The following is a 24489-nucleotide window of genomic DNA, read 5'->3' as shown; positions in this document are numbered from 1 at the left end:
TGGTTGGTGGGGTGGTGGGGTGGTGGGTTGGTGGGTTGGTGGGTTGGTGGGTTGGTGGGTTGGTGGGTGGGTTTTTGGGGGGGGGGGGGGGGGGGGCCCTTTTTTGGAGGGGAGGGGAGGGGAACCAAAAAAAGGAGGGGAGGGGGGGAAGTCCCACCCGGAAAAAAAGCAAACCCCCTCCGGTGGGGCTCCCCCCCCTGGGGGGCGTCCCCAAGGCGTTTGTCCAAAAACTCTTGGTTTTACCCCCCAAACCCCCCCACAAAAAAAAAAAGCGGCTGCGGGAGAGACAGACGGCCGCCGGCTAAGGTTGAGGCCGTCCAGCTCGCCCATCGCGTGCTCTGGCTCGTCCTGCGTCTCGCCCTCCTCGTCGGAGCTTCTCGCCTCGTCGGGCTGCTCGAGGTCCATCATCTCGCCTATGCACCGGAAAGATCGGCTCGGGAAACGAAACACGGCCGCCGCCCGGCCATCCACCATCTCGCCGTCAAAATCGTTGGTCATCTCGACCCCCTCCTCGTCCTTGGCGCGCTCCTCCTCCTTCCCCTCCTGCCGGCGACCCTCCTCGCCTCGCGCCGCCTCCTCCTCCGGCACGAGGTCGTCGCCGTCGAGCTGCCCCTCCTCCTGCAGCTGGTCCGACACGTCCTTCTTGCCTTCGCCACTGCCCATGCCCGTCCCCTCCGCGTTGTCGTCCGCGCCGCCGTTGCCGCCGCCGCCGCCCTCGCCGTCCTCGTCGGGCGAGGCGGTGCAATAGCCCTTCGCGAAGAGCTCACCGAAGGTGCCGAGCAGGACGATCTCGAGCCGGAGCAGAGAGCCGTGCAGTCCGAGCGTCTGGTGCAGCGCCCACCGCGCCGCCGCCAAATGCAGCGACAGCAGCGGGCGCGCCTGCTCAACAAGCTGCGACGCGAGGCGCAGGTGCCGCGCGTCGGCGCCGCTCGCACCGAGCTCGCGCAGCGCGTCGAGCAGCGCATCCACCTTGGCCACGACGTGCGGCGCGCGCGCGGCGGCGAGCAGCGCCTGCAGCGACTCGTGATCGGCGAGCAGGCTCCGAGGGGGATCGTCGTCGCCGCCGCCGTCGCCGCCGCCGCCGCCGCCGCCGCCGCCGCCGCCACCGCCGCCGTCTCCACCGCCGTCGCCGGCTCCGCCGCCGCGGCGCAGCTGCTGGGCCTGCAAGCTGGCTTCGCGCAGCCCTTGCACCGCCAGCAGCACTTGCGCCACCGCCTCCTCCGCCGCCGCGGCGACGCGCGCCAGCGGCTCGCTCGACGCGGCGGCGCTCCCCTCCTCCACACCGGCGACCGGGCCGGCGGCGAGCGAGCCCGCCGCCGCGTCCAGCGCGGAGAGGAGGGGGGCGGCCACCTCCCGCTCCTCCTCCGACAGGCGGCGCGCGCAGCTCTCGAGCTCGCGCGAGAGCGCCGCGACGGTCGCTCCAAACGCCGACGCGCGGCCCACATCGTCGCTGGTGATTAGGCCGCCCGCCTCGCGCTCCGCGGCGAGCTCGGCGGGGATCGCGCTCGCCTGCAGCTCGCACGCGGCGCGCTCCATCGCCGCGCCGGCCGAGCGCACTTCGGCGCCGTCGCCGCCGAGCGCGGCTCCAAAGGCCTTGAAGACGGCCGCGTGCTCAAAGCACTGGGCCACGAGCGCCGCGCCGAGTGCGGCCGCCCGGCGGACGAAGGTGGCGCGGCGCGGCGGCGCCAGCAGCGGCTGGCCAGGCGCCTCGCCAGGCGCCTCGCCAGGCACCTCGCCAAGCGCCTCGCCCGGCGCGCCCCCCGCCCCAGGGGCGGAAGGTCGCGCGCTCAGGTTGGCGAGCCGCTCGAGCCGCGCGTCCAGAGCGGCGCAGTGTTCGACCGCTGCCTGCAGCGCCTCGCGCTGGCGCAGCAGCAGCGCGAACCCGTGCTCGACGAAGCCGGCCGCCTTTTGCACCTCGCGCCCGCTCAGGTCCTCGTGAGGCCGCCTGCGCGCCTCCCTCAGCTGCGTCAGCTTGAGCAGCGCGCGGTAGTAGAGCTCGTCGCCGCGCCGCCAAGCCAGCCGCCAGCGCTCGCCGAGCAGGACGAGCGAGCCCGACTGGCGGCCCGCGGCGCGAGCGAGGTCGAGCGGGGCCGCCCGCACCTGGAAAAGGTCGGCCATCGCGTGCTGCCGCGGGTCGGCGGCGGCCGAGCCGAAGGACAGGCCGAGCGCCGCGAGGTGCTTGAGCAGGTCGACCAGCGCCTTGTGCTTTGCCATGCGCGCGCGCTTGCCGCCCATCGGGCGGAGCTCCGCCGCACGCGCGACGATGTCGCAGCGCAGCGCGTCGACCCGCTCGCACCGCTCCGCGCTGCCCGCCGCCGCGGCGGCGCTCAGAATGGAGCCGCGGCAGATGCTCGCCATCCGCGCGCGGAGCGCGGGCAGCCGCGGCACCTGCGACAGCGGCGGCGCCCCTGCGCCCGCCCGCAGGGATGAAGCGCACGCCTCCGCCCACGACCCCTCCACGCGCGGGGCGCCCGGCCCGATCGCCAGCCCGGCACAGAGCAGCGTCTCCGCCGCGCCGCCTTCGTCGCGGCAGGCGGCCGCAGCCTTTCCCTCTGGCGGCGGCGGCGCGCCGGCGGCGGCGGCGCTGGCGGCGGCGCTGGCGGCGCCGGCGTCGGCGGCGGCGTCTGTGGCGGCGTCTGCGGCGGCGTCTGCGGCCGCGCCCTCCTGCCCGTTGAGAGTGCCGAGCAGCAACGTCGCGGCGGGCACCTCGAGCAGCTCCTGCACCAGCCGGACGCCCCGCGAGAGCGAGGCGTGGGAGCGCTCGACCGACTGCCGGAGGGCGTCGTAGTTGCGGTCGCTCCACTGCGCGAGCTTTGCAAACTCCTTGAGGCGCGCCTTAATTAATCAATTAATTAATCAATTACTTAATCCCTCCACTGCGCGAGCTTTGCAAACTCCTTGAGGCGCGCCTCGACCGGCGCGCGCTTGTCGGCGACGGCGCGGCGCAGCGGCTCGGAGAACTGGCCGTAGTAGCTCACGAGGTTGTGGAGGATGGACGCGTACCCCTCGTAGCGCCAGCGCTGGTCGCCCATCCCCTGCCGCACGCCGGCGCGCACCTCCACCTCGAGCTGGCGCGCAAAGGTGCGCATCAGCCAGAGGTACCTGCGTCGTGGGCGCAGCAGGGTCGGGGCGTGTGGGGAAGGCGTCCGAGCGGTGCAAGCCGAGCATCGCGCGGCCAGAGCCGGACAGGCCGTGTGAAGGCGGGGGGGGGTGCCGCGGAAGACCGGCTCTGGAGGATGCCGCGCGGAGACGTGCGCGAGCGGGTGTGAACGTGCGGGTGTGAAGGCCGAGCAGGATGTGGAAGGCTGTGGCAGACTACGCCCTCCGCAGCTAGGGCGGCGCACGCGTCGAAGGCGCCCGCCTCGGCCGTGAGCAGCAGCCGCTGGAAGGTCTCGAAGAACTCGGCCAGGTGGGCGGCGCGGTCGGCGTCGGCAGCGTCGGCCGCGTCGGCCCCGGCGGCGGAAGCGTCGGCCGCGTCGTCGTCTGCTGCGGCGGCGGCGGAAGAGTCGGCCCAGAGGTGCGAGTTGACGACGTGGAAGAGGCGCGCCCAGATCTTGAGGAGCGCCGCGTCGTGCGCGCGCTCGGCGGCGCGCCGGAGCAGCGCGGGCCACGCCTCCACCTCCATCCTGCGCCACCGGAGGACGAGGGCGGCGAGGGCGTCGATCTGCGGCTTGATCGACGTCTCGCGGCACGCGACCCCCTCCCACTCCCAGCAGCGCTTGAGCAGCAGCTCGCAGCCGGTGAGGAACTGCATCAGCGGCGAGTCCGCGCGGAACGAGTGCAGCCGCTCACACAGCGTCGAGATCGCGACGAGGGCGGGGTGCCCCGGCCACGCCTCCAGCAGCGCCGCCGTGCGGTCGACCAGGGACCGCACGAGCGGCTCCAGCCGCGTCGTCTCGGCCAAGCTCTCTCCGCCAAACACGTCACGCGGCGCGTCGGCCTCCGCGCGCAAGCCGCCGTGCGAGGTGGGCGCGCGACCGCCGCGCAGCCTCTGCACACAGCCCGCCGCGACCGCGAGGCTCGCCGCGCGCCTAATTCATCGTTAATTAATAGTTAATTAATCGTTAATTAGCCGCGACCGCGAGACTCGCCGCGCGCGTCTCGTCGTCGACGGCGCTCGGCAGCAGCCTAGGTGGGTTGGCCCTCCATGTCACGGGGACCCGCTGCGAGGCTCCGCAGCCCCCCCCCCCCCCCCTTCCCGCGGTGAGCACGCCTCGCGGCGGTGAGGTCCGGCAGCAGCCTGGCCGCCGCCAGCGAGTGCGCCTCTCGCAGCGCGCCGAGCGCCTCGCCCTCCGCCTCCTCGAACACGGTGAGGCCAGCCATGCTGCAAGAGGGCCGCCGCAGCCGCGGCGCGCCCGGCGAGGGCGGGCCGCCGCCCTCGGCCGCAAGGCTGTAGATGCGCTCGTGGTAGGCGAGCGCGCGCAGGATGAGGGCGGCATCCACCTGCAGCCCGCCCGCGGCGGCCGTGCCGGCCTCGGCGGCCTGATCGCCGCCCGGGGCCGGCGTCGCGGCCTCCTCGACCTCCTCCTCCGTGCCGCCCTCCTCAGTGTCGTCGTCCACGTCCATGGGCAGGCCGCCGCCGTCCCGCTCCGCCGCCGCCGCCTCGAGATCGGCAAAGGCGTCGCGAAAGTCGGGGAAGAGCGCGCGCAGCGCGGCCGCCTCCTCCGCCTGCCCGTCGGTGGCGGCCGCGCCGTGCTCGCGCGCCTAGAAAAGGGGGGGGTATAGACGTGTTGGATGGGGCGGCGAGGAGGAGGGGGGGTTGGCAAGCAGAGAGGGGGGAGGGCGAGGCCCAGGGGGAGGGTCGGGGGGGGGGGGGGGTCAGCGGGCCACGGGGAAGGGGAGGGGAGGGAGGGAGGGGAGGGAGGGAGGGGGGGGAAGGGGGGCCCCCGGGCCTTTTTTCGGAAAAACTCCCACGCCCCGGCGGGGGGGGGGGCCTCCGCCTCCTCCGCCTCGACGTGCGCCTTGACCAGCGACCCGACGATGCGGTTGACGGCGCGCAAGTGGCCGCCGCCCGCGCGGCCGTCGACGAGCACGTCGACGTACAGCCGCCGCAAGGCGAGCACGAGCATCGCCGTGTGGGTGGAGAGCCGGCTGCCGCGCGATTGGGGCTCGCTGGGCGGCGCGGCCCTCTTGCCGCCCCCGCCGGCCGAGGGGGCGTGGGCGGGAGCGGGCTGCGCGCCCACGCACGAGGGGAGCGGTAGCAGCAGCGGCTCCAGCCGCGGCAGCCGCCCGTCGGGGCCGTCGCGGTCGGCGGCGGGGAAGCGCAGCAGCGAGGTGACCAGCGCGTACGCGTGCCGCGCGACGTCGGTGGCGGCGGTGCCGTCCTGCGCTGCCACCACCGTGGGGGACGCCGCCATCGCCTGCAGCCGAAGGCCGTGCTTGACCTCGTAGAGCGCCAGCTGGAGCGGGCAGACCACGTCCTCGAAGCCGACGTACGCGATCTCGAGCCGCCGCAGAAAGGTGGCGGACCCCTGGGGGGGAGAAGGCGAGGGAGGGCGGAGGGTGGGAGGGGCGCGAGGAGGCAGGGCGACGGAAGGGAAGGGAGCGAGGAGGGAGGGTGGAGGGCGGGAGATGGAGGCGGCGGGAGGGAGGGCGGGGTGTGGGGGGCACGGTGGCGCGGCTGTGCCGGGGGCACGAGAGCGAGGGGCGGAGAGAGGGGAGCGGGCGAGCCGCCCGCCTGCTGCCACGCCTCCTCCCTGGCGAGCGCCGCCGCCGTGCCGCCCGCCTCCAGGTCCGCAGACAGGCGGAGCGTGGAGGCAGGCTCGCCGAGAGACTCCTCCCACGACCGCAGCTCGGCGTGCAGCTGCGCAAACTGCGGCCGCGGCGCCGCCGGCCGAGCGCTCGCGCGCAGCGCCGCCGCGTCGACGGCGTCGGCGACCGTTCGCTCGGCCTCGACTAGCCGCGCACTGCGAGGCGTGCACGTGGCGCCGTTGCGCGCCTCTTGCGCGAGCGCCGCGGCAAGGCGGCTCAGCCGCGCCTCGCGCAGCTCCGCGCGGCCGAGCTGCGCCCTGAGGAGGTGCTTAGCGGCCGGGTCCACCGGGTGGGGCGGGAGGAGCAGCCGCCAGCGCAGGAGCCCGAGGTGGACCCACAGTCGGCCGCGCGAAGAGTGGCGCGGCGGGACCGGCCCGCCGGCTTGCAGCGCGGCGGCCATCGCGTCGACCGCCCCGTGCAGCGCGAGCAAGCACGGCTTGACGAGGGTTTCGAGGCACGACCGCAGCGGCGCCTCGTCGCAGCGCTCCAGAGTCGAGTACAGCGCGCCCAGCAGCGAGCCAAGCGCGCCGCGCGCCTCCGGCGTGAGTGAGGCAGAGCCGCCGCCGCCGCCGCCCCCGGCGCGGGAGAGCACAGGGCCGCAGCTCTGCTCGAGCGTGCGCAAGACCGCCTGCCGCGGGGCCAGCCTCGGGTCATCTCGGGCAAATCTCGGGGGCAATCCCCCCCCTCCCCCCTCCCCTTTCCCGCCTGCAGCTGCGCCGCTCCGTCGCTGCCGAGCGCGTGGTGAAAGACATGCAAAGTCTGGCTGAGACAGTGCAACGCGAGGCGCCTATCGAGCGCTGCGCCCGACGCGGCGCCGCCGCGGCGCGACGCCGCCGGCAGCAGCACGTTGCTGCACAAAGAGAGCAGCTCGCCCTCGACCCTCCGGCGGCCCGCCTAATCGCAGGTAGCCTCGGGTCACCTCGGGTCACCTCGGGTACCTTCCGTCCCCCTCGACGCTCCGCCGGCGCACCATCGGGGCGTCTCGCGCGGCCCGCAGCAAGGAGGCGACCGGCGCGGCGTCGGTGGAGAGGAGGAGGAGGGAGGGACCCCCGCCTAAGAGGTGAGGCGACGCGGCGGCGGGCGCGGCGGCGGGCGCGGCCGGCCAAACAGCGCCGGTCCACAAGTGGCGGTGCCACGCCAGCGCCACCTGCTGCGCGATGCCGCCCAGAGGCGGGGCGCGGCCAGCCTCGGCAGTCGGCGGCGCCTGCAGCCGCCAGAGCAACGACTGGGCCGGCGCCGCGTCGAGCGCGCTCCGGCCGCAATGGTCGGCGACGAGGTCGACAAGGGAGGCGGCGAGCGCCGCGACCTCGGCGGCCTCCGCACGGGTGGCGCTGGAGGGCGCGCCGGCCGCCTCGACTCCGTCGGCTGTCTTGTCTCCCTCGGACTGTTGCCGCCACGAGAGGCTAGCAAGGCGCGCCAGGAGGTCGGCCTCGTGCCGCGCGCTGCGCGCATCGACCAGCGGCGCGAGGCGGCCTCCGCCCCGCTCCGGCGCGAGGCGGCCCGCTTGCAGCGTGGCGCGCACGGCGCTCGGGATCTCGACGAGCCGCCTCTCCTCCGCCGCCGTCGAGGGAGTGGCGCTGAAGCTGCAGCGCAGGGTCGCCGCGCCCACGAGGAGAGCGCGGCGCAGGGGCGCGGCGGCCGAGCCGGCGCCACTGGCCTCGCCGGCGCTGCCGGCCTGCAGAGCCTCGTCGCCTCCCTCCCCCGACGCCGCCACCTCGAGCAGCTGCGTGTACGCCGCCAGCAGCGCGGCCGACGGCGCCGCTTGCGGGTGGCCTCCGCGCTTCCAAAGCAGCGGCGCCAGCCGCGAGGACTCGTAGCCGACCGCTGCGCTGAGCGCGTCGCACGCGGCCGACGCCGCGCTGGGCAGAGGCAGGGCGAGCGGCGGCGCGGCGGCGCGGCGAAGGCGCTTGAGCAGCGGTCGCCACAGTAGGAGCACGTCTTGGGCGACAGAGTCGGACGGGTAGCACGCCTCTGCGCGGGTCCACAGGGCGCGGCGCGCGTGCGCGACGGCCCGCACCGCCGCCACGCGCGGCGGCTCAGCCTCGCGCGCCGAGGGGCGCCCAAGCAGCGGCCGTCCGCCCTCCGCGGCGCAGCAGCCGGGCGCCGCGAGCCAGCCGGCGAGCGCGTCTCCGATGGCTGCGAGAGCCGGGTAGATCGTCCCTGCCAGCGCCTCCCACGCCGCCCTGCCCTCGGTCAGCGAGCGGCGCCCGGCCTCGGCCGGCGCTCCGGCGGCGCGGCGCGCGTAAGAGAGCTGGAGCAGCGAGAGCTCGCTCGGCGCAACGCACTCCGCCGCCCTTGCGAGCCGCGCCGTGTCGAGCAACCCTCCCCACTCGAGCTCACACGCCAGGCGCAGCGGCGGGAGCAGCGCGACGTACCGCCGCCACGCTTCCGCGCAAGGGGAGTCCGCCGGCTCTGACGAGGCGCTGGGGCTCGCCGCGGCCTCCGACGCCGTCCCTCGAGCCGCCTCGGCTCTCCCCTCGCCCTCGGCCGCCGCCTCCTCCTCGGCCGCGTCGGGCGCTGCGTGCGGCGCGGCGTGCCGGCGGACGAGATCAAAGAGGGGCGGGTTGAAGCGCTGCAGGTCGCAAGGCGAATCGGAGCACAAGTCAAGGAGGAGCGGCGCGCTGGCAGCGCACGCCTCGCGGAGCGCGCACCCCGCCGCCCGAGCCAGCGGCGAGGAGCGGAGCCCGTCGAGCAGCGCCACGGCGAGGGGAAGCTCGTCCTCCGCCTCTGCGCCCGCCCGCTCCGCCAGCCCGACCAGCAGCGCCCGCCGCCGCCGCGCGTCGCGCTCGCTCGCGCGGAGAACAAACTCGAGCAGCGCGGGCCGCAGCAGCTCCGCCGGCCGGCACTCGAAACCCTCGCGGCGACACCCGACGCCGGCGCGAACCAACGCAGCGAGCTGGACGGCGAGTGCGGCTTGCCCCCGAACGGTGCACGCCTCTGGCTCGTCCGCAAACCCAGCGCTCGATACGCCAACCGGCCACGCTGGACGGGCGGGGGAGGACGCGCGGTCGAGGCGAAGGGCGCCGAGGAGCGCGAGCCCGGCTCCGCCGCCCTCGAGAAGCGCCGGGTCGCACCGAGCCAGCGCCGCTCCTGCCACCGCGCGCGCGCCGTCCGGCAGCCCGCGGCCGGCGTACGCGAGGTCAGTCGCGTCTGTGAGTGCTGACCTCAGGGAGAGCCCGCTCGCCAGCCTCGACACGAGCACCTCGCCGCAGTGCAGCAGCGCTCGCGGCCGCGCCGCCCCCGCCTGGGCGTGCGCCGCCAGCAGCTCGAGACAGAGCTCCGCCCCTGGCACGCCCCCCTCGTCTGGGAGGCGTCCGCGACATGTCCGAGACATGTCCGCCGTCCCGGGCACGCCCCCCGCGTCGAGAGAGCGTGCCGCGAGCGTGCCGCGCCCCTCGGTGCGCAGCATGGAGAGCACGTCGCGCCCGGCGGCGGGCGGCGGCAGCAGCGTCACCTCCAAGCCGCGGTTACGCATCGCTCGCGAGAGCTCGCCGGCGGCAGGGCTGACGCAAAGGAAGAGGCGGAAGCCGGGGCGCGGCGCCACCTCGCGGACGACCCCGCCCGCCTTGAGGCCGCACTCGGGCAGCAGCAGCCGGCCGCCGCGCTCGAAGAGCGGGTTGAGCCGGTCGAGCACCGACGGGTTTGCCAAGTTTGCATTGTCGAGGACCAGCCAGTGGCCGCCCTCCATTGCTCGAACCAGCGGCCCGTCAACCCACGTGAACCGGCCCTTGCCGCCGCTCTCGCGCAAGGACGCCATCGCCGCGTTGCGCGAGCGCAGGGCGCTCACGCGCGCCGCCGCCGCGCCGCCGCTATCGCCCGCCGCCGCCCCCGCCGAGCGGCGCAGGCAGTCCACGGCCGAGTCCAGCAGGCTGGTCGCCTCGACGGCGCGCCTCTCAAAGGCCTCATTCCACTCGGCTGGCGGTGAAGGCCCCCCCACGGCACGCTCCTCGGCGCCGTCAGCGGCGAGCGTCTCGAGCGCGCCCTGCAGCGCCGCTGCCAGCTCAAGCGGCGCGACGCCCGACGCCTTGTTGCCCGCGGCGGCTCCGACCGCGGCCAGTTGGGTGTCCGAGACACTTCCGAGACACTTCCGAGACACTTCCGAGACACCGACCACGGCCAGTTGGCTGATCAGGCTGCGGCCCAGCTCGTCCGCCTCCTGCAGCGTCTCGAGCTGAAGCCGCGAGAGCTCGGTCTGCTCGAAGCAGCCAAGCAGCTCGGTGGTGTCGGTCGCCGTGGAGAGAACCGTCTCCTCGAGCCGCGCTCCCGACAGCTGCGCGAGCAGGCGCAGCGAGGACGACTTGCCCGCCCCGCCCTCGCCGCTGACCACGCACATCCAGCCCATCCGCACGCCGAGGATCAGCGCCTGAAGCGGCCTCAGCATGCCGTGCAGAAGCTGCAGCGGCGGCGGCGGCGGCAGCTGCGCCGCGGCGCGCGGCAGCCACGCGCAGCCCACCTGAACCCACCGCGAGGAGACAGCGAAGTGCGGCTGCAGCGGCGGCAGCTGAGCGGCGTCGCAGCCGCCCATCGACTCGCGATAGAGGCGGAGCGCCGCCTTGCGGTCGGACTCCGAGCGGAAGCGCTGCAGGAAGAGCGCGTCGAGGAAGGCGCCGGGCCGCCAGTGCGGCGGCGCCTAATCTCGGGTAATCTCGGGTAATCTCGGGTAACCTCGGGTGACCTCGAGGCGCCTGCTCGGCGAGCATTAGTCAGTTCACCGCCGACTAGCTAGCGGTGGCTGGTCAGCGAGCATTAACAATAAGAAGAGTGGTCGTTGTGAGAAGCAGGTGCTACCGCTGGCGCCTGCTCGGCGAGCATCAGCTCGCACCAGCGGAACACGTCGCGCAAGTTGAAGTCCCACGGCCCCCCCGCGGCGCCAAACTCGCGCCTCGCGAGCGCCGCCTGCAGCGCGCGCACGAAGCCGACGAGCTGCTCGAGGAGGGGCGCGCCCAGCGCGGCGAAGAGCGAGCCGGCGATGGCGCGCATGTCCGCCGTGTCGAGTTCCTCCATCCACACCTACCGCACCACCGAAGGGACTGAACCCTCACTGGGTTCGATACCCTTGGAGGTATGGGACACGTGCCCACACCGCACGCGTGCTACCACATCACCCACAGGACTGAACCCGCACTGGGTTCGATACCCTTGGAGGGAAGGGAGGGTCGCCACCTGCGTGAAGCGGTTGAGGAACGATTTTGGCAGCCCCTTGCGGCCGCCGCCCTGCTGCAGCGGGTTCTGGCATCCAAACACGCGGAACGAGGGCGGGCACTCGAAGGAGGCGGCGAGCTCGGGCACCTGTTCACAGACCAGAGGTGTGAAGAGACGCCGTTCCCGGGCGGGCACTCGACGGAGGCGGCGAGAGCTCGGGGCACGTAGACGGTCGCGCGGTGGTCGAGGCACGAGTTTAGCCCCTCGAGCACGGCCTGGGGGGCGAGGTTGAGCTCGTCGAGGATCACCTACCGCACCCGTCTCGGACGTGTCGCGGACGTGTCCCGGACGCGTCCCCGCATGCGCGCGTCGAGGATGGCCCAGTGCCCGGACCGCAGCGCGGCCAGGAATGGCCCGTCTTGCCAGGCGTACGTCCCCGGCGGCGCGCCCTCGACCGGCAAGTCCGAGCCGAGCAAGTCCATCAGGTCCGTCTGCTCCGACAGGTTGATGCGCACGACGGCGTGACCGCACGCCGCGCCGAGCGCCTGCACCAGCGAGGTCTTGCCGACGCCAGGCGAGCCCTCGAGAAGGACGGGCTTGCGCAGCTGCATCGCCCGCAGCACGCGGAAGGCGTTGGCGCGCGGGGTCGGCGTGGCCAGCGAGAAGCCGCCCGCGCAGGGCGCGCCGCCCCCGAGAGGCACGAAGAACGGGTCGAGCCCGAACTGCGTCGTGCCGCCGTTGGGCGAGGCTGTGGGCGACGGCGCCGCGCCGGCCGCGAAGGCGGGGAAGGTGTCGGTGCCGACGTACAGATCGGCGCGGCGCTGCTCGTGAGTGGGGAGGAGGGAGATGAGCTTCGACACGGACGCGGCGCGGAGCGCCTCCCTCTCGGCGCGGGAGGAGGAGACCTGCGGCGACATGCTGATTGTGATTCTGTCGCTAGTATTGCTACTCTCACCACCGTCATCCTCTTTCTCATTGCGCGAGGCGGGGACCTGCGGCGAGTGTTACTACTATGCTACCACTACTACTACTACTACTACCACTTCTTCTCCTCCTGCCACTACTGCTCTCATTGCGCGAGGAGGGGACCTGCAGCCCCATCGCGTCGACGAAGGTGAGGCAGGCGCCGTGCACGTAGGCGGCCGGCCAGCCGAGCCGCGGCTGCGTCTCGCGCACGAAGCCGGCCCACGCCTGTGCGGAGATATGGGGAGATCTGGGGAGAGATGGGGAGAGATGGCCCGCAAGCCAGACGCCCACGCCAGCAGGTCGCGCAAGGACGGCCCCCCGCTGCTTGGGCGGCGGCCGCGCCGCTCCCCCAGCCACTCGACAAAGAGGAGCATCGCCTCCGCCGCGTCGCCCGCGTCCCAGGCGGCGGTGGCGTCCGCCTCCTCCATCGGCGCGTCGGCCGCGCTGAGCGTCCGCGAGAGCAGCGAGAGCAGCTCCTCGCGCGCGGTGACCGCAGGCACCCACACCTCGGTGAAGCGGTTGCGCAGCGCCGGCGAGAGCTCCTTCTTCCCAAAGTCACCACCGGGGTTCATGGTGGCGAGGAGCCGGAAGGATGGGTGCGCGACGATCGTCTCGAGCTGCCGCTCGCCCTTCTCCGGCACTGTCAGAGTGCGGCTCAGGTCCAGCACCGAGTTGAGCCTCTCGAGCACCTACCGCACCACCCACCGGACTGAACCCGCACTGGATTTGAGAACCCTGGAGGTATGGTGCGGATCGCGCACCGCATCCTCGGCCAGCGAGATCTCGTCGATGAGGAGGAGGTCGCCGCGGCGCATCGCCGTCACGAGAGGCCCGTCAACCCACACAAACAGCGCGGCCGCCGCGCGCAGCTCGTCGGCCAGCGCTTCGGCCTCGTGTAGCGCAGCCCGCAGCCTCGCCGCAGCAGCCTCCGTCGCGCCGGCGCCCTCGGCCGGCGGCGCGAGGGCAGCGGCCAGGAGGGCGCGGCACTCCTCGGCGCGCTCGCCGAGTCTGCCCGCGAGCGCCGCCTCGTCCTCCTCCTCCGGCGCGCAATCACAATCCATCGGCGCGGCGCCTGAGCCACCCTCCCTCCCCGCGCCGCCGTCCGCCGGCGCGCCGGGCCCGCTCGCCCTGGCCGCGCGCGCGGAAGCCGCCTCCGCCTCGAGCGCCGCGACCCGCCCCCGAAGCGCCGCGAGCTGCAGAGTGCGGCCGCGCGTCGGCCGCAGCCCGCCCACAAAGTCTGCCGCCTCGGTGTGCTGGTGGCAGTTGATGATGTGGAGGGCCTGCGCCGCCGCCTGCGCATACAGCTGGCAGACGGTCGTCTTGCCCGTCCCCGTGTCCCCGACGAGCAGGACCGGCTCGGAGGAGGCCATGCAAGCGGCGACGAGTGCGTAGAGCCGGCGGGTCGACGGCAGCCAGACCGTACCGCCTTCGTGCGGCCCGGCGGTCGGCGGGCCACCTGGCGCGCCGCAAAGCAGCCGCTCGTAGAGTGTCTCGGCGCAGAGCTGCACGCGCGGGAGGAGCGAGCAGAGCACCTGCGCCACCACCTGGGGGGGGGGGGGCAGGAGGGGAAGGGGGTGGAGGGGGCGGAGATGAGAGGGAGGTGCACACCTCCCGCTCGGGCGTCGAGCGGAGCCGCTCGGCGAGCAACGCGTAGCCCGCCTCGGCCAGCTCCTGGTACGTGCCCGGCCGCCGCTCGGCCCAGCGAAAGAGGTCGCGCGGCGTGATGAAGCCCGCCTAGTACCATACCTCCAGGGTATCGAATCCAGTGTGGGTTCAGCCCCGTGGGTGGTGCGGTGAGCGGCTCGTCTGCCTTGCCCGCAAAGACGCGCGACGACGAACGGCGCCGCTGCAGCTCGCCCATCACCGATACCATCTTTGCGGCGAAGGAGGCGGGGATGGCGCACCTACCGCACCACCCATTGCAGTGAACCCGCACTGGATTCGAGCACCCGGGAGGTATGGTGCAGATGGCGCACCGCCGCTCGAGGATGGTCGTCAACTCGCCCGCAGGGATCTCGTCGGTCTGCATCTCGAGGAACCTGGAGGGAGATATGGGGAGATATGGGGAGATGTGGGGATCTCGTCGGTCTGCATCTCGAGGAACCTGGAGGGAGATATGGGGAGATATGGGGAGATATGGGGATCTCGTCGGTCTGCATCTCGAGGAACCTGGAGGGAGATATGGGGAGATATGGGGAGATGTGGGGATCTCATCGGTCTGCATCTCGAGGAACCTGGAGGGAGATATGGGGAGATATGGGGAGATATGGGGATCTCATCGGTCTGCATCTCGAGGAACCTGAAGGCCAGGTGGAGGAGTGGAGCAGACACCCTCGCCACAGCAGGATGGAGAGAGAGAGAGAGGGCAGAGGGCCCGCTGCGCCCCGAGTGCATGGGCAGTGACAGAGAATGAGCGAGCAGAGCGAGGCTCAATGCTCTACGAGGGGCAATGTGCGTGCGACGGTTTGCGCGGACCGGTTGCGGAACGCGCGCGAGAGGACCTTCCGGCCTCCGTAGGCGCCGGGCGGGTTCTGCGTCGCGAAGAGCATGAAGTGCGCGTGCGGTGTGAGCGTCTCGCCCGTCTCGGGGATGTGCAGCTCGCGGTTGTCGTCGAGCAGCCGGTTCAGCGCCTCCAGAACCTCCGATTGCGCCAGGTTGAGCTCGTCGAGCACGACCCAGTGGCCGTGCCGCACTGCCGTGGTGAGCGCGCCGTCGCGGAAGACAAGCTTACCTGTGGGATGCGGGGGAGATGTGGGGAGATATGCGTATGCGGAGGTACGGCGGAAAGGCGAGCTTGCCGTGCTCGTCGGGCGCAAAGGCGCCGACATACTCTTGCACGTCGGTGTGCTCGTGGTTGTTGATTCGCAGCAGGACGTGCCCCGTCGCCGCGGCGAGCCGCTCGATCACGGACGTCTTTCCGGCCGAGGTCGGCCCCTGCAGCAGGACCGGGTACCGGCCCGCCGCCACCATGCGCGCTAGCTGGCGGAAGCGCGCCTCGATCGAGGGGGTGACGATGAAGCGCGGGTCCTCGGCCGACGCGGTGTGCCGAGGGTCCGTCTGCAGCCAGAAGCCGCCGATCTCGACCCAGCCGTCGCCCGAAGGCCGGGCAGGCGCCCTCGCTGGCGGCGGGCGGGGCGGCTTGTTTGGCTTCGGAGGCATCAGATGGCGAAGTAGCAGCGCCTCGACCTGCGGCTGGAAGCGCGCCTGCAGCTGCGCGACGAAGGTGATGTGGAACCCGTCGTACAAGCAGCGGTGCAAGCCGTACCCGAGCGGCACGGCGGCGCGCACGTAGCTCAGCGCGCGGCAGAGGGTGCGCAGGGAGTACTCTGGCCGCTGGTCGGCGCCGTCGAGCAGCGTTGTGGCGGCTGCGTCGAGGGCGGCTTGGTAGAAGGCGACGATTGGGCCGACGGGAGGCGAGGGCAGCAGCGGGCCGAGGTAGGCAATCACGATCAGCGACAGGTCCTGGCGATGAGAGGGGTTGCGGTGATGATTGCGATTGAGACTAGGGCTCTCATTATGGCGGTTCTCATTGCTACTCTCATCACTGTCACTCTGGCGCGGTCTTATTAGTCTCACCTCGGGCGAGGAAAGGCGTGGCACGTATAGCTCGGTCAGCCGCGAGCGGATGCCGGCGGGCAGCTCCTTCTTGCCAAAGTCGGTCGGTGGGTTCATCGCGGCGAAGAGGCGGAAGTTTGGGTGGCGCGGTACAGCGTCGGCCTCGCCCTTCTCGGTGAGGGCGAGCGAGCCGCCCGCCTCGAGCAAGCCCGCGACGCGCTGCAGCGTCTCCGGTGCCGCTAGGTTAACCTCGTCCAGCAGCAGCCAATGCCCCTCGCGGACGGCCTGAACCAGCGCGCCCTCGACGAACGCAAACGCGGCGCCGCCGACGCCGCCCTGCGCCTCGCGCCTACGCGACACTTCTCGGACGTGTCGTGGACGTGTCCCGGACATGTCGACGCCGCCCTGCGCCTCGCGCCGCAGCTGGTGTCGGAGACGGCCAGCCTCTGCCGCAAAGCTCTCCCACTCCTCGTCCAAGGCCGCGCCCGCGCCGCCGCCGCCGCCTCCTCCTCCTCCTCCGCCGCCTCCTCCGCCTCCTCCGCCTCCTCCTCCTCCTCCTCCTCCTCCTCCTCCGCCGCCGCCGCCGCCGCTGGAAGGCTCTACGCAGCGCTCCTTGGCCCGCGCCGCCGCGTGAGAGTTGCAGGCTCCAACCGCCATCGCCACCAGCCTCGCCCACTCGCCCTTGGCGAGCCGCTGCGCCAGCTTGGAGAGGAAGGGCCCGTTCTTGGAGCGCGAAAAGGTGCGGCAGAAGAGGTCCTCGAAGCGCGCGGCGAAGGGCGCGTACACGTGGCGCGGCTGCACGGGCCGGTACCCCCCAACCAGCTCCGACGCGTCGCTCTGTTGCGAGAGGTTGTGCACCAGCAGCTTCTGGCCGAGCATCGACGCGAGCTGCTGCACGACGGTCGTCTTGCCGGTCCCCGTCTCGCCGACCAGAAGCAGCGGCTCGCCGAGCGCCACGCTAGCAGCGACCCGCTCTAGCGTGACGAGGGCGTGGCGTGTCGCCGCGAAGCCGCCGCCCGCGCCCGCCACCGCCGCCTCGGCCGCCGCAGTCGGCTGGGGCAGCGGCAGGCGGGCGCGACCGATGGCGAGGACGCCGTCGGAAAGGCTGAGCTCGGGCCTGCGCAGCTGGACCAGGTGGCGGAGCTGCGGAGCGGGGAGGGACCATTGGGCGGCGATAAGCGCGGCGAGCTTCTGGCGCGGCGCGTCGCGTCGGACAGGGGAAGCAAACGTGTCGAGCGCCTGTGACGAGGAGTGCTCCGGCAGGCTCACAGAGGGCGCCGATCTCTCCACATCTCCCCACATCTCCCCACATCTCCCCACATCTCCCCATATCTCCGGCAGGCTCACAGAGGGCGTCACGATCTCGACTGCATCTCGCCTGCATCTCGACTAGATCTCGACTACACCGCGACAGAGGCGCGCCTCGGTGACGACCAGCTCGCGGAAGAAGGAGGTCAGCCGACCCTCCTCCTGCGGCGGGGGAAGCTCGGCGCCGCATGCGGCGAGCGCCGCCTCCATCCGCGCGCACCACCGAAACAGCTCTCGCGACGAGAAGGCGCGGCCGCCGCTCAGCGACAGCCGCGCCGACGCCAGCTCCGCCTCGGCCGCCTCCGCCAGCGAAGCTCCCTCGCCCGACGGCGCGGTGGCGGAGGCAAGGGGCGGGGCGGCGGGTGGGGAGACCTGCGTCCAACCCCCGCCTCCCGGTCCCGCCTCCCCCGCCGCCGCCACCGCCTCCCCTCCCGAGGCGGCCTGCAGCTGCAGGAAGCAGCGGACGAGCCGCGGCGCCGCGGCGCGCAGCCGGCGGTGCGACGCACAGACTACCGCCTAGTACCATACCTCCAAGCGTGTCGAACCCAGTGTGGGTTCAGCCCCGTTGGGTGGTGTGGTAGGCCTCGAGGTCGGAGGCGGGCGGCGAGGGGATGTGGACGTGCTGCCAGAGGTCGGGCTGCCAGACCGCCCGCTCCGCCGCCCGCGCCGCCGCCGCGCCGCCTCCTCCGCCGCCCGTCCCGACGGTGCTGGTGACTGTGCCAAACAGGCGAAAGCCCTGCGCGGCGCTGTGCGACGTGCCGCGCCCGGGGACGAAAAGGACGCCGCGCTCGAGGAGGGGTGCGAGGGCGGACATGACCTCGAGCGGCGCGCGGTCCACGTCCTCGAGCAGCAGCCAGCGCCCGTGCACCGCCGCCTGCGCCACCACACCCGGCTGCCACACAAACTCACCGGGCGTCGAGCCGCACACGTACGCGCCGAGCAGCGAGCGGGAGTCGACCTGCTCGTCGAGGTGGACGGTCACCATCTTGTCGTGCTGGCCCGCGGCGAGCGCCAAGGCGGAGAGCAGCGTGCTCTTCCCGGCGCCCGGCGGTCCGGAGAGCAGCACCGGCCTCCGCAGCTCAAGAGAGAGCGAGAGGAGCCGGAGGCAGCGCCGTGCGTGCTCGGTCTCGACGAGCGCTCCCGAGCCCCACGCCGGCGCCGCAAGCAGCGGCGTCTCAACAGCAGCCGCTCGATAGTCCGGATCGAGCACGAGCGGAGGGCCCGCCAGCCTCTCATCGCTCTCCTCCTCCTCCTCGCCACCGTCACCGAGGTGCTCGAGCAGCGCCGCACGCGCCGCCGGCGTGGATCCGACGCGATGGCAGAGCTCACGCGCGGCGCGGCGGCGGGTGGAAGGGCCCTCGTCGGATGCGAGCAGCAGGAGCGACGACGCGGACGTCGCCGAAGGCGGGTACGTAGCCTGCATTCGTCGTCCGCTCGAAAAAAAATAAAATTGTGGTGGCGGCGTGCCGTCTTCTCATCCCTCCCTTGGGTCCTGTTCTCGTTCTTTCTTGCTTACACGCACCACAGGCAAGGCGCAGACGACGGCTTCCAGAAGCCGTCGTCCTCATCACAGAAGCCGAGATAAGAATTTTACAAGAAGCGTGAAAAGAAACAAGAACGGGGCACCCACTCCACTCTAGAGCTCCACGCGCGCGCGCTGCTCCTCCGCGAAAGTGAAGACGTCTTCTGGGCGCAGCTCCGCCCGCTGCATGGTGCGCACCGTCGTCTCCAGCTCGCACACCCGCAGGTCGAGCGCCGCACACTTGAGGTCGGCGCACGGCTCCGGCGGGCACGGATCCGGCGGCGGCGGGATCACGAAGTGCCATCGGGCAACCCACTTCAGCTTCCACAGTCGGTTCTTGGCTACCGGCATGAGGAGCGCGAAGGGGACGGGACCTCCGGGCTCGACGAGGGTCTCGACTGCCGTGGCCGCCGCCGCCGCCGTGTCCCAGCCGCGCCCTGCCCCTGCCACCGAGAGGTTGACGGAGCCGTCAAAGGAAATGGCTACCTCGACAGGCGTGGCTGGCACCTCTACCCAGACAGGGATGCCGTCGTACACGTGGTCATTCCAGATGTCGTAGTCGACGAACACGAATAGGCCATCGCCAATCGCGGTCTTCTCTGCAGAAGAAGGAGGGAGCAGCGGCGGAGTGGCATCGGCATCAGTGCCGGTGCCCGGCCACTTCCCACGGCAAGACCAAAACCACCTGTACGCGTACGAGCAGTACCAACGAGGCAGACAGCATGCCCACGAGAAGGACCGCGTGCAGCATTTGCCGCAACCCAACGAGCAGCACTTGCCGCAGCCCAACGAGCAGCAGACGTCGCAGCCCAACGAGCAGCACTTGCCGGGCTCTGATGAGACATTCGCGACGAGATTGGCCGTTTCCGTCGCCATTGCGTCTGTCGTCGCCGTTGGCCCGGCTGCCCACGCCCACGCGAAGCACTTGTTGGAGGCAGTCGCGAGGAGATTGTTCTCGTCCTTGATCGTCTTCACCGGCGGCCTCGGCGCCGTCGGCCTCGAGGACGCGGTTTGCATGACGGCAAGCAAGCTCAATCGCGGCGTCGTCTCTGGGTATAGCGAGAGGCGCACAAAAAAGAATTCTCGTCACCAACTCCCTCGCACGACACGCACGGGATTGACGGCACGGGAAAAAGAACATAGAGCGCAAGAAGCGAAAAGAACAAGGAAAAGAAATCGTCGGGCGGGGGGGGGGGGCTCAAAGACCCGGCCGCGCGCGCGCTCAAGGCAAAGAAGAGAAGACCTTAAAAAGAATTTCAGACAAAGAAGAAAACTTCCTGCACACTTTCCGGCGGAGCAAGCACACATACAACTCAACTAATCATTACGAATCCCATTCTCTTTGTATAAGCGCCTGCTTGGTTGTGTCTCGAATTCGCAGGCGAAAGAGACCTATATAGGCGCTCAGCGGCCCATGATTGGAGCACTTGGATTGAGAGTGTTTTTGTTCATGAGGCGACGCGGACAAGCAGGTTGCTTTCTCGCACATCCCTTCCTCTTCCCCGCCCAAGCATTCAAAGATGCTTGCGAGAGGTCCTCACCACACGGGAGGTCCTCACGAGAGGTCCTCACCGCGTAAAGGTGGTAACGGCGCGAACAGCACGAAATGAAAAAGATGAATTACCACCAGGAAGCACATCACGCTCATCCACTTGTGTCGACCTCCGAATCGTAGAGAGGCGAGGAAGGGGAGTCTCACCTCTCGGCATAGTCATCCTGTCGAGTTGTCATCGGTTGGCCGTCCCACAGGCGCTCTTTTGGGGACGTCAACGCGTCGCGATGCCTCTGAGAGGACCTCTTGTGAGGACCTCTTGTGTGGACCTCCCGTGAGGACCTCTCGCGAGCATCTTTGAGTGCTTGATGGGTGGGGAAGAGGAATGGGCGTGCGAGGACAACCCTGTGCTTGGGGGCGCCGCTCACAGACTCCCTTGGGGCGTCCATGAATCATGGGCCGCTGAGCGCCTAGCTTGGCGCGTTTTTGAGACTAAAGCATATGGGTCATGGGATTGTTAGATGTTACGATAACTAGCATATTTAGATCATTCATATGCTAGCTGTAGTTTGTGTTTGACTGGGCCATGGCTTGTTGTGATTCTTGGAGTTATTATGCACAGAAATTAGAATTTAAACAAAACAACTCTACAGAGACAGGCTCGACACAGGTGCGAACTGGCGCGTGCTAGCACTATCACAGGCACACCACCGGAGCGCCGCCTAAGCGACTCCGTTAACGGCTAAACGGCAATGCGGGTGCGAGAGCTCCGTGCTCAAAAAGAATTTTACAACTTCTCGCACGAGACACCACACTAGGCACGGGACTGGCGCGCACTGGCACTAACACAGGTACACACCAAAAGAATCAGCACAAAATCTCTCTCTAAAAGGGCTCTCATTGACGGCATGCGCGCTCACAGCCCGCGATCGCATCTCCTTCCTCCGACCGACTCATGCCACAGCTGCACTACTCGGCACGCTGCGCCTCCGCGAAAGCGAAAACGTCTGCTGGTAACGCCGCCTCCGCCCGCAGCATGCTGCGCACCGTCGTTTCCAGCTCGCACACCCGCCGGTCGAGCGCCGCGCACTTTAAGTCCGGGCCGCACGGGTCGGTGGGCTTGACCCAGTCGCCCTGCCAACGGGCAGCCCACTTTAGCTCCCACTGTCGGAACTTGGAATTCGGCATGAGGAGCGCGAAGGGGACGGTGGTTCCGGGCTGGACGATGGTCTTGACCGGAACGCTCGTGGGCGCCGCCGCCGCCGTTTCCCAGCCGCGACCTGCCACTACTTTTGCCACCGAGAGGTTGACGGAGCCGTCAAAGGAAATGGATATCTCGAGCGCCTCCGTGACCGGGCCCCGGAGTTCGACCCAGACAGGGATGACGTCGTACAAGTGCTCGTTCCAGCTGTCGTAGTCGATGTGCACGAATAGGCCATTGCCAATCGCAGTCTTTGTTGCCGAAGAAGGCGGGTCGAGCGGCGGTGTCGCCCCCGTTTCAACCCACCAACCCCCCGGAAAAATGCCGCGGAAGAACCAGCGAGGCAGAAGGCACGCCCACTCGTACGACCACAAGCAGCACACGTCGCAGCCCCACGAGCAGCACTTGCCGCAGCCCGACGAGCAGCACTTGCCGGGCGCAGAGGTGGCCGCGACGAGAGGATCCGTGCCCTCCGTCGTAGCTGCCTTGTTCTCGTGTTTGACCTTCACTGGCACTGGTACTGGTGGCCTCGGAGCGGTCGGCCTCGAAGCGGTTTGCATGGGACAAGAATGCTCAATCGCGGCGGAACTTGGGGATAGAAAAAGAAATCGCGCGGGGATATTCTCCTTGGAGAGCAGGGGAGGTGATGGCAGCCAGCTAGCTGTGTGTCTTGTGAGTCGCTCGTGCGTGTCGTCATCATTCCGGCTAGCGTCCACCCATACCGCGTTGGTGTCCAGTCCGAGCCTGGCTGTTCTCCTAGAGGCAATGGAGCTGAGAGAAGGCGCTCGACTGCAAGGGTAGCAGAGCGCCACTCCTACGCCCACGCCCCCTCAAAGACGGCAGAAACAGTCACACGCAATTAGTACATGGCCCAGCTCGCGCCATCGCCCACACTCGAGCTTTGCAGCGCGCGGGCTCACACTCTACTATAGGCCCCCTCGACGCCCACTTCGTGCTATACTCAGCTAAGGGCCGCACTTGACGCTGTCAGCAGCGCGCGGTGAAGCAGTTTGGCGCTTGTGGTGAAACATGGGAATCTAGCCCATTGCCCTCCTGCGCCAGATAATTCTTGAGTTTGCGGATCTGCTGCAAGTGGAGGCCGCCTCCAGCCGTGAGATGCTTCAGGTAGGCCGGGCGGAGGTCTTTGGCGGGGAGCGCGTCGTACAGTAGCGCCGGGTGAGGAGCGTCATCGACGAGCGCGATGTGCTTTTGAACGAGCGCAAGCTGGTGTGGCTCCGTCGGCATGAGCGCACCTCCAGCCAGCCTGACGAGGTAGTTGCAGATCACCGCCGAGTCGACGATGACCATGCCCTCGCCTCCGTTGGCTTTCATGTCCACGAGGAGCGGCACCACGCATGGGTCAAAGCCAGTCTTGGCCATCGAGCTGCTCCCCGTCCAGCCGGCGATCTCTCCGGCGAGCGGCATCGCATGATCCCACGCCATGAGCCTCAGCGCCACGTACCTCGGATCGTAGTTGATCATCGTGGTCAGGTCCACGTTGACGTTGGTGTGCGAGAAGCCCGTCTCCCGGATGACGGTGCGGCACTTCTCGGAGCAGACACTGAAGGCGGCGTTGAAGAGGATGAGCGAATCGGGGTCCTCGCCGATCCGGGAGACGCCTCCGATGGCGTCGATCGCGGCGGACACGGCCGACTTGACGGATGGCATCGCTGGGGGGTGGGGCAGCGAGGCGCAGCCCCCCGCCCGAAGGCCGCGCGCTGGCGCACGACGATTGCTCCCGGGGTGGGACGTCCGAGAGTTAGGGGAAAAAATGTTCCGGGCGCTTCTTTTGCTCTTAGACGTCGACTTACGCGCTGTGCCTCTGTGTTCGTGCGTCGCCCATCTCTTCTGGAGATCCTTCTCTTTATTTGTTTATTACGGCGACTTTAAATGTTGGACTACCAGACATGGGACATTCAGCTGCACGCGCGTGGCAACCTCATGTCTGAAATGCCGCGTTGGATCCTGCTCCTCGGCGCGATCATCCACGGCTGCAGCGCCACCTGCGGCCACATCACGTGGGCGTCGACCTAAGGAATAAGGTGAGGTAAGGTAAAACTTCTTCACACACACACACCCAATGGTGGGGCAGCGCTGGCCACTCGACCTTTCCCGTGTAGATGAGCTGCGCGACGCGCACGTCGTGCGCGATGTCTACAGGCCGCTTCGAGTGCCGCCTAGAATGATGCGCGGCTCTCAGGGTGATGAGAGCACACAGGTCGGTGTGGCGGGTGTGGGGCTTCTCTGCTCTGCGCGGGCGAGGAAGCAGCGAGGAGAGGAGAGCGGAGCCCCATCAGAGTACCCACGCGCTGCTGAGACGCGCGCCTGCCCACGAGAACGATCTGCCATGGAATTGTAGCTGCGGAAGTTAGAGGTGTCGTGGTGGAGGTGTCGTGGAAGTGTGAGGAAGTGTCGTGGAAGTGTCGCCTCTTCGGCGCGACGCCAGCAGTCTCCCAGCCCGGCTGCGCGGTGCGGAGAATCGCCTCAGCGTAGCTGCGAGGCCAGTCCGCGAGCAGACCGTGCAGCCGCGACGCGCCGAACGCGCTCGCAATGTAGGCATGCGTGCACATCGGATAACCTACATGGTGTGCATGCCGGCCTCTCTGCTGTGCGCGGGGCCGGCTGCGCCACCGTTGGGCCCGACAACACGCGCCGCCACGGCAGAGGCACCGTGCCCTGCCCTCTCCACCCCGCTGAGGGGAAGGGATGCGCGTGCAAGTTCGGACGCGAGTGCCGCCGCAGTGTCCCAGAAGGAGGAGATCCCACGAAGGACTGGACGACCGCAGTTGGCGCAGCGCGGCCGTGGTGCCAGCGCAGAAGCTCGGCTGGAGAGAGGCATCATCTTCGATGAAGATCGCCGTTGCGTTGCTGGCAGCGACCGAAGCGAGGAACCGTACATTGGTGGCCCAGATGCCGAGCATTTTGTGCGCCTGCTTGAGCGCTTTGGGCACGAGGGTGGCATTGAGCGAATGCAGCACGCTTGCTGGCACGTACTGCCACAGCTCCGCCGGCCCAACGGCCCGCTCGACTACCAGCGAGCGGATGCCGTGCTGCTCCGCTAGTGAGCGCCAGTGATCCCGCCGTCCACCCGGATCGAGGGTCTGGGCGCGCGCTGGGATGGCGAGCTGGCAAGCTTTCGGCGGCGGCGGTGGCGGTGGCCAGCAGCCCGTGAGAAGAACGCCCTCGCACACGTCCTTCTCCAGCCCCGACGGCGCCACACACAGCCGCCACTTGTCTTTGTCGGTGTTGATATGAGGCCCAGTATGGTAGTAAAAGTTGCTGCAGTTGTTCTCCGGATAGCGGACGTCTTTGCAGGCGCCCTCGGTGAGCACCGTGCGGCCGGCGATTTCACTGCACGGCGGCGGCGGCGGCGGCGGCGGCAGCGTCGGGACGGTGGATAGCTCTTCGCGTCCCGCGCTGATGTGGGCTGTCGGCATCGCGTCGGGAATCAGATTCGCTGCTCGGCCCGCTATCACGCGTGTTCAGGGTTCCTGGTCTAGGCTGGTGAGGGAGCCGGGAGTTCGCCGCCGCCCTTTCCACCGCCATCCTCGC

General features: G+C 70.2%; 3 protein-coding genes across 3 annotated transcripts; all 3 read right to left on the bottom strand.

The window, feature by feature from the left end:
• Window positions 1-404: 404 nt before the first annotated feature.
• Window positions 405-18145, bottom strand: EMIHUDRAFT_216670 (hypothetical protein; the record flags this gene model as incomplete). Its single annotated transcript, XM_005761651.1, has 43 exons — window positions 405-413; window positions 589-647; window positions 768-1011; window positions 1204-1719; window positions 1840-2505; window positions 2707-2802; window positions 2916-3102; window positions 3345-3391; window positions 3533-3989; window positions 4080-4128; window positions 4212-4299; window positions 4522-4704; window positions 4956-5112; window positions 5188-5441; window positions 5879-6286; window positions 6598-6645; window positions 6899-7303; window positions 7466-7610; window positions 8037-8803; window positions 9206-9490; window positions 9605-9775; window positions 9848-10114; window positions 10205-10330; window positions 10540-10761; window positions 10915-11040; window positions 11118-11168; window positions 11244-11498; window positions 11595-11714; window positions 11983-12084; window positions 12222-12548; window positions 12621-12771; window positions 12847-12896; window positions 13032-13361; window positions 13468-13593; window positions 13724-13763; window positions 13836-13898; window positions 14335-14585; window positions 14686-15321; window positions 15436-15750; window positions 16018-16388; window positions 16494-16531; window positions 16946-17040; window positions 17426-18145. The coding sequence occupies 43 exons, from the start codon at window positions 18143-18145 to the stop codon at window positions 405-407; spliced, it is 10023 nt and encodes a 3340-aa protein (XP_005761708.1).
• A 213-nt stretch (window positions 18146-18358) lies between these two features.
• Window positions 18359-19261, bottom strand: EMIHUDRAFT_216669 (hypothetical protein; the record flags this gene model as incomplete). Its single annotated transcript, XM_005761650.1, has 1 exon — window positions 18359-19261. The coding sequence occupies one exon, from the start codon at window positions 19259-19261 to the stop codon at window positions 18359-18361; it is 903 nt and encodes a 300-aa protein (XP_005761707.1).
• A 2663-nt stretch (window positions 19262-21924) lies between these two features.
• On the bottom strand, window positions 21925-22605 carry EMIHUDRAFT_216667 (hypothetical protein; the record flags this gene model as incomplete). The annotated part of the gene is made up of 1 exon (XM_005761649.1): window positions 21925-22605. The coding sequence occupies one exon, from the start codon at window positions 22603-22605 to the stop codon at window positions 21925-21927; it is 681 nt and encodes a 226-aa protein (XP_005761706.1).
• Between the last annotated feature and the right edge of the window lie 1884 nt (window positions 22606-24489).

This window comes from Emiliania huxleyi (assembly GCF_000372725.1).
Source record: "Emiliania huxleyi CCMP1516 unplaced genomic scaffold EMIHUscaffold_70, whole genome shotgun sequence".
Classification (NCBI taxonomy): Eukaryota; Haptophyta; order Isochrysidales; family Noelaerhabdaceae; genus Emiliania; species Emiliania huxleyi.
This window is presented reverse-complemented; position numbering and strand designations above follow the sequence as displayed.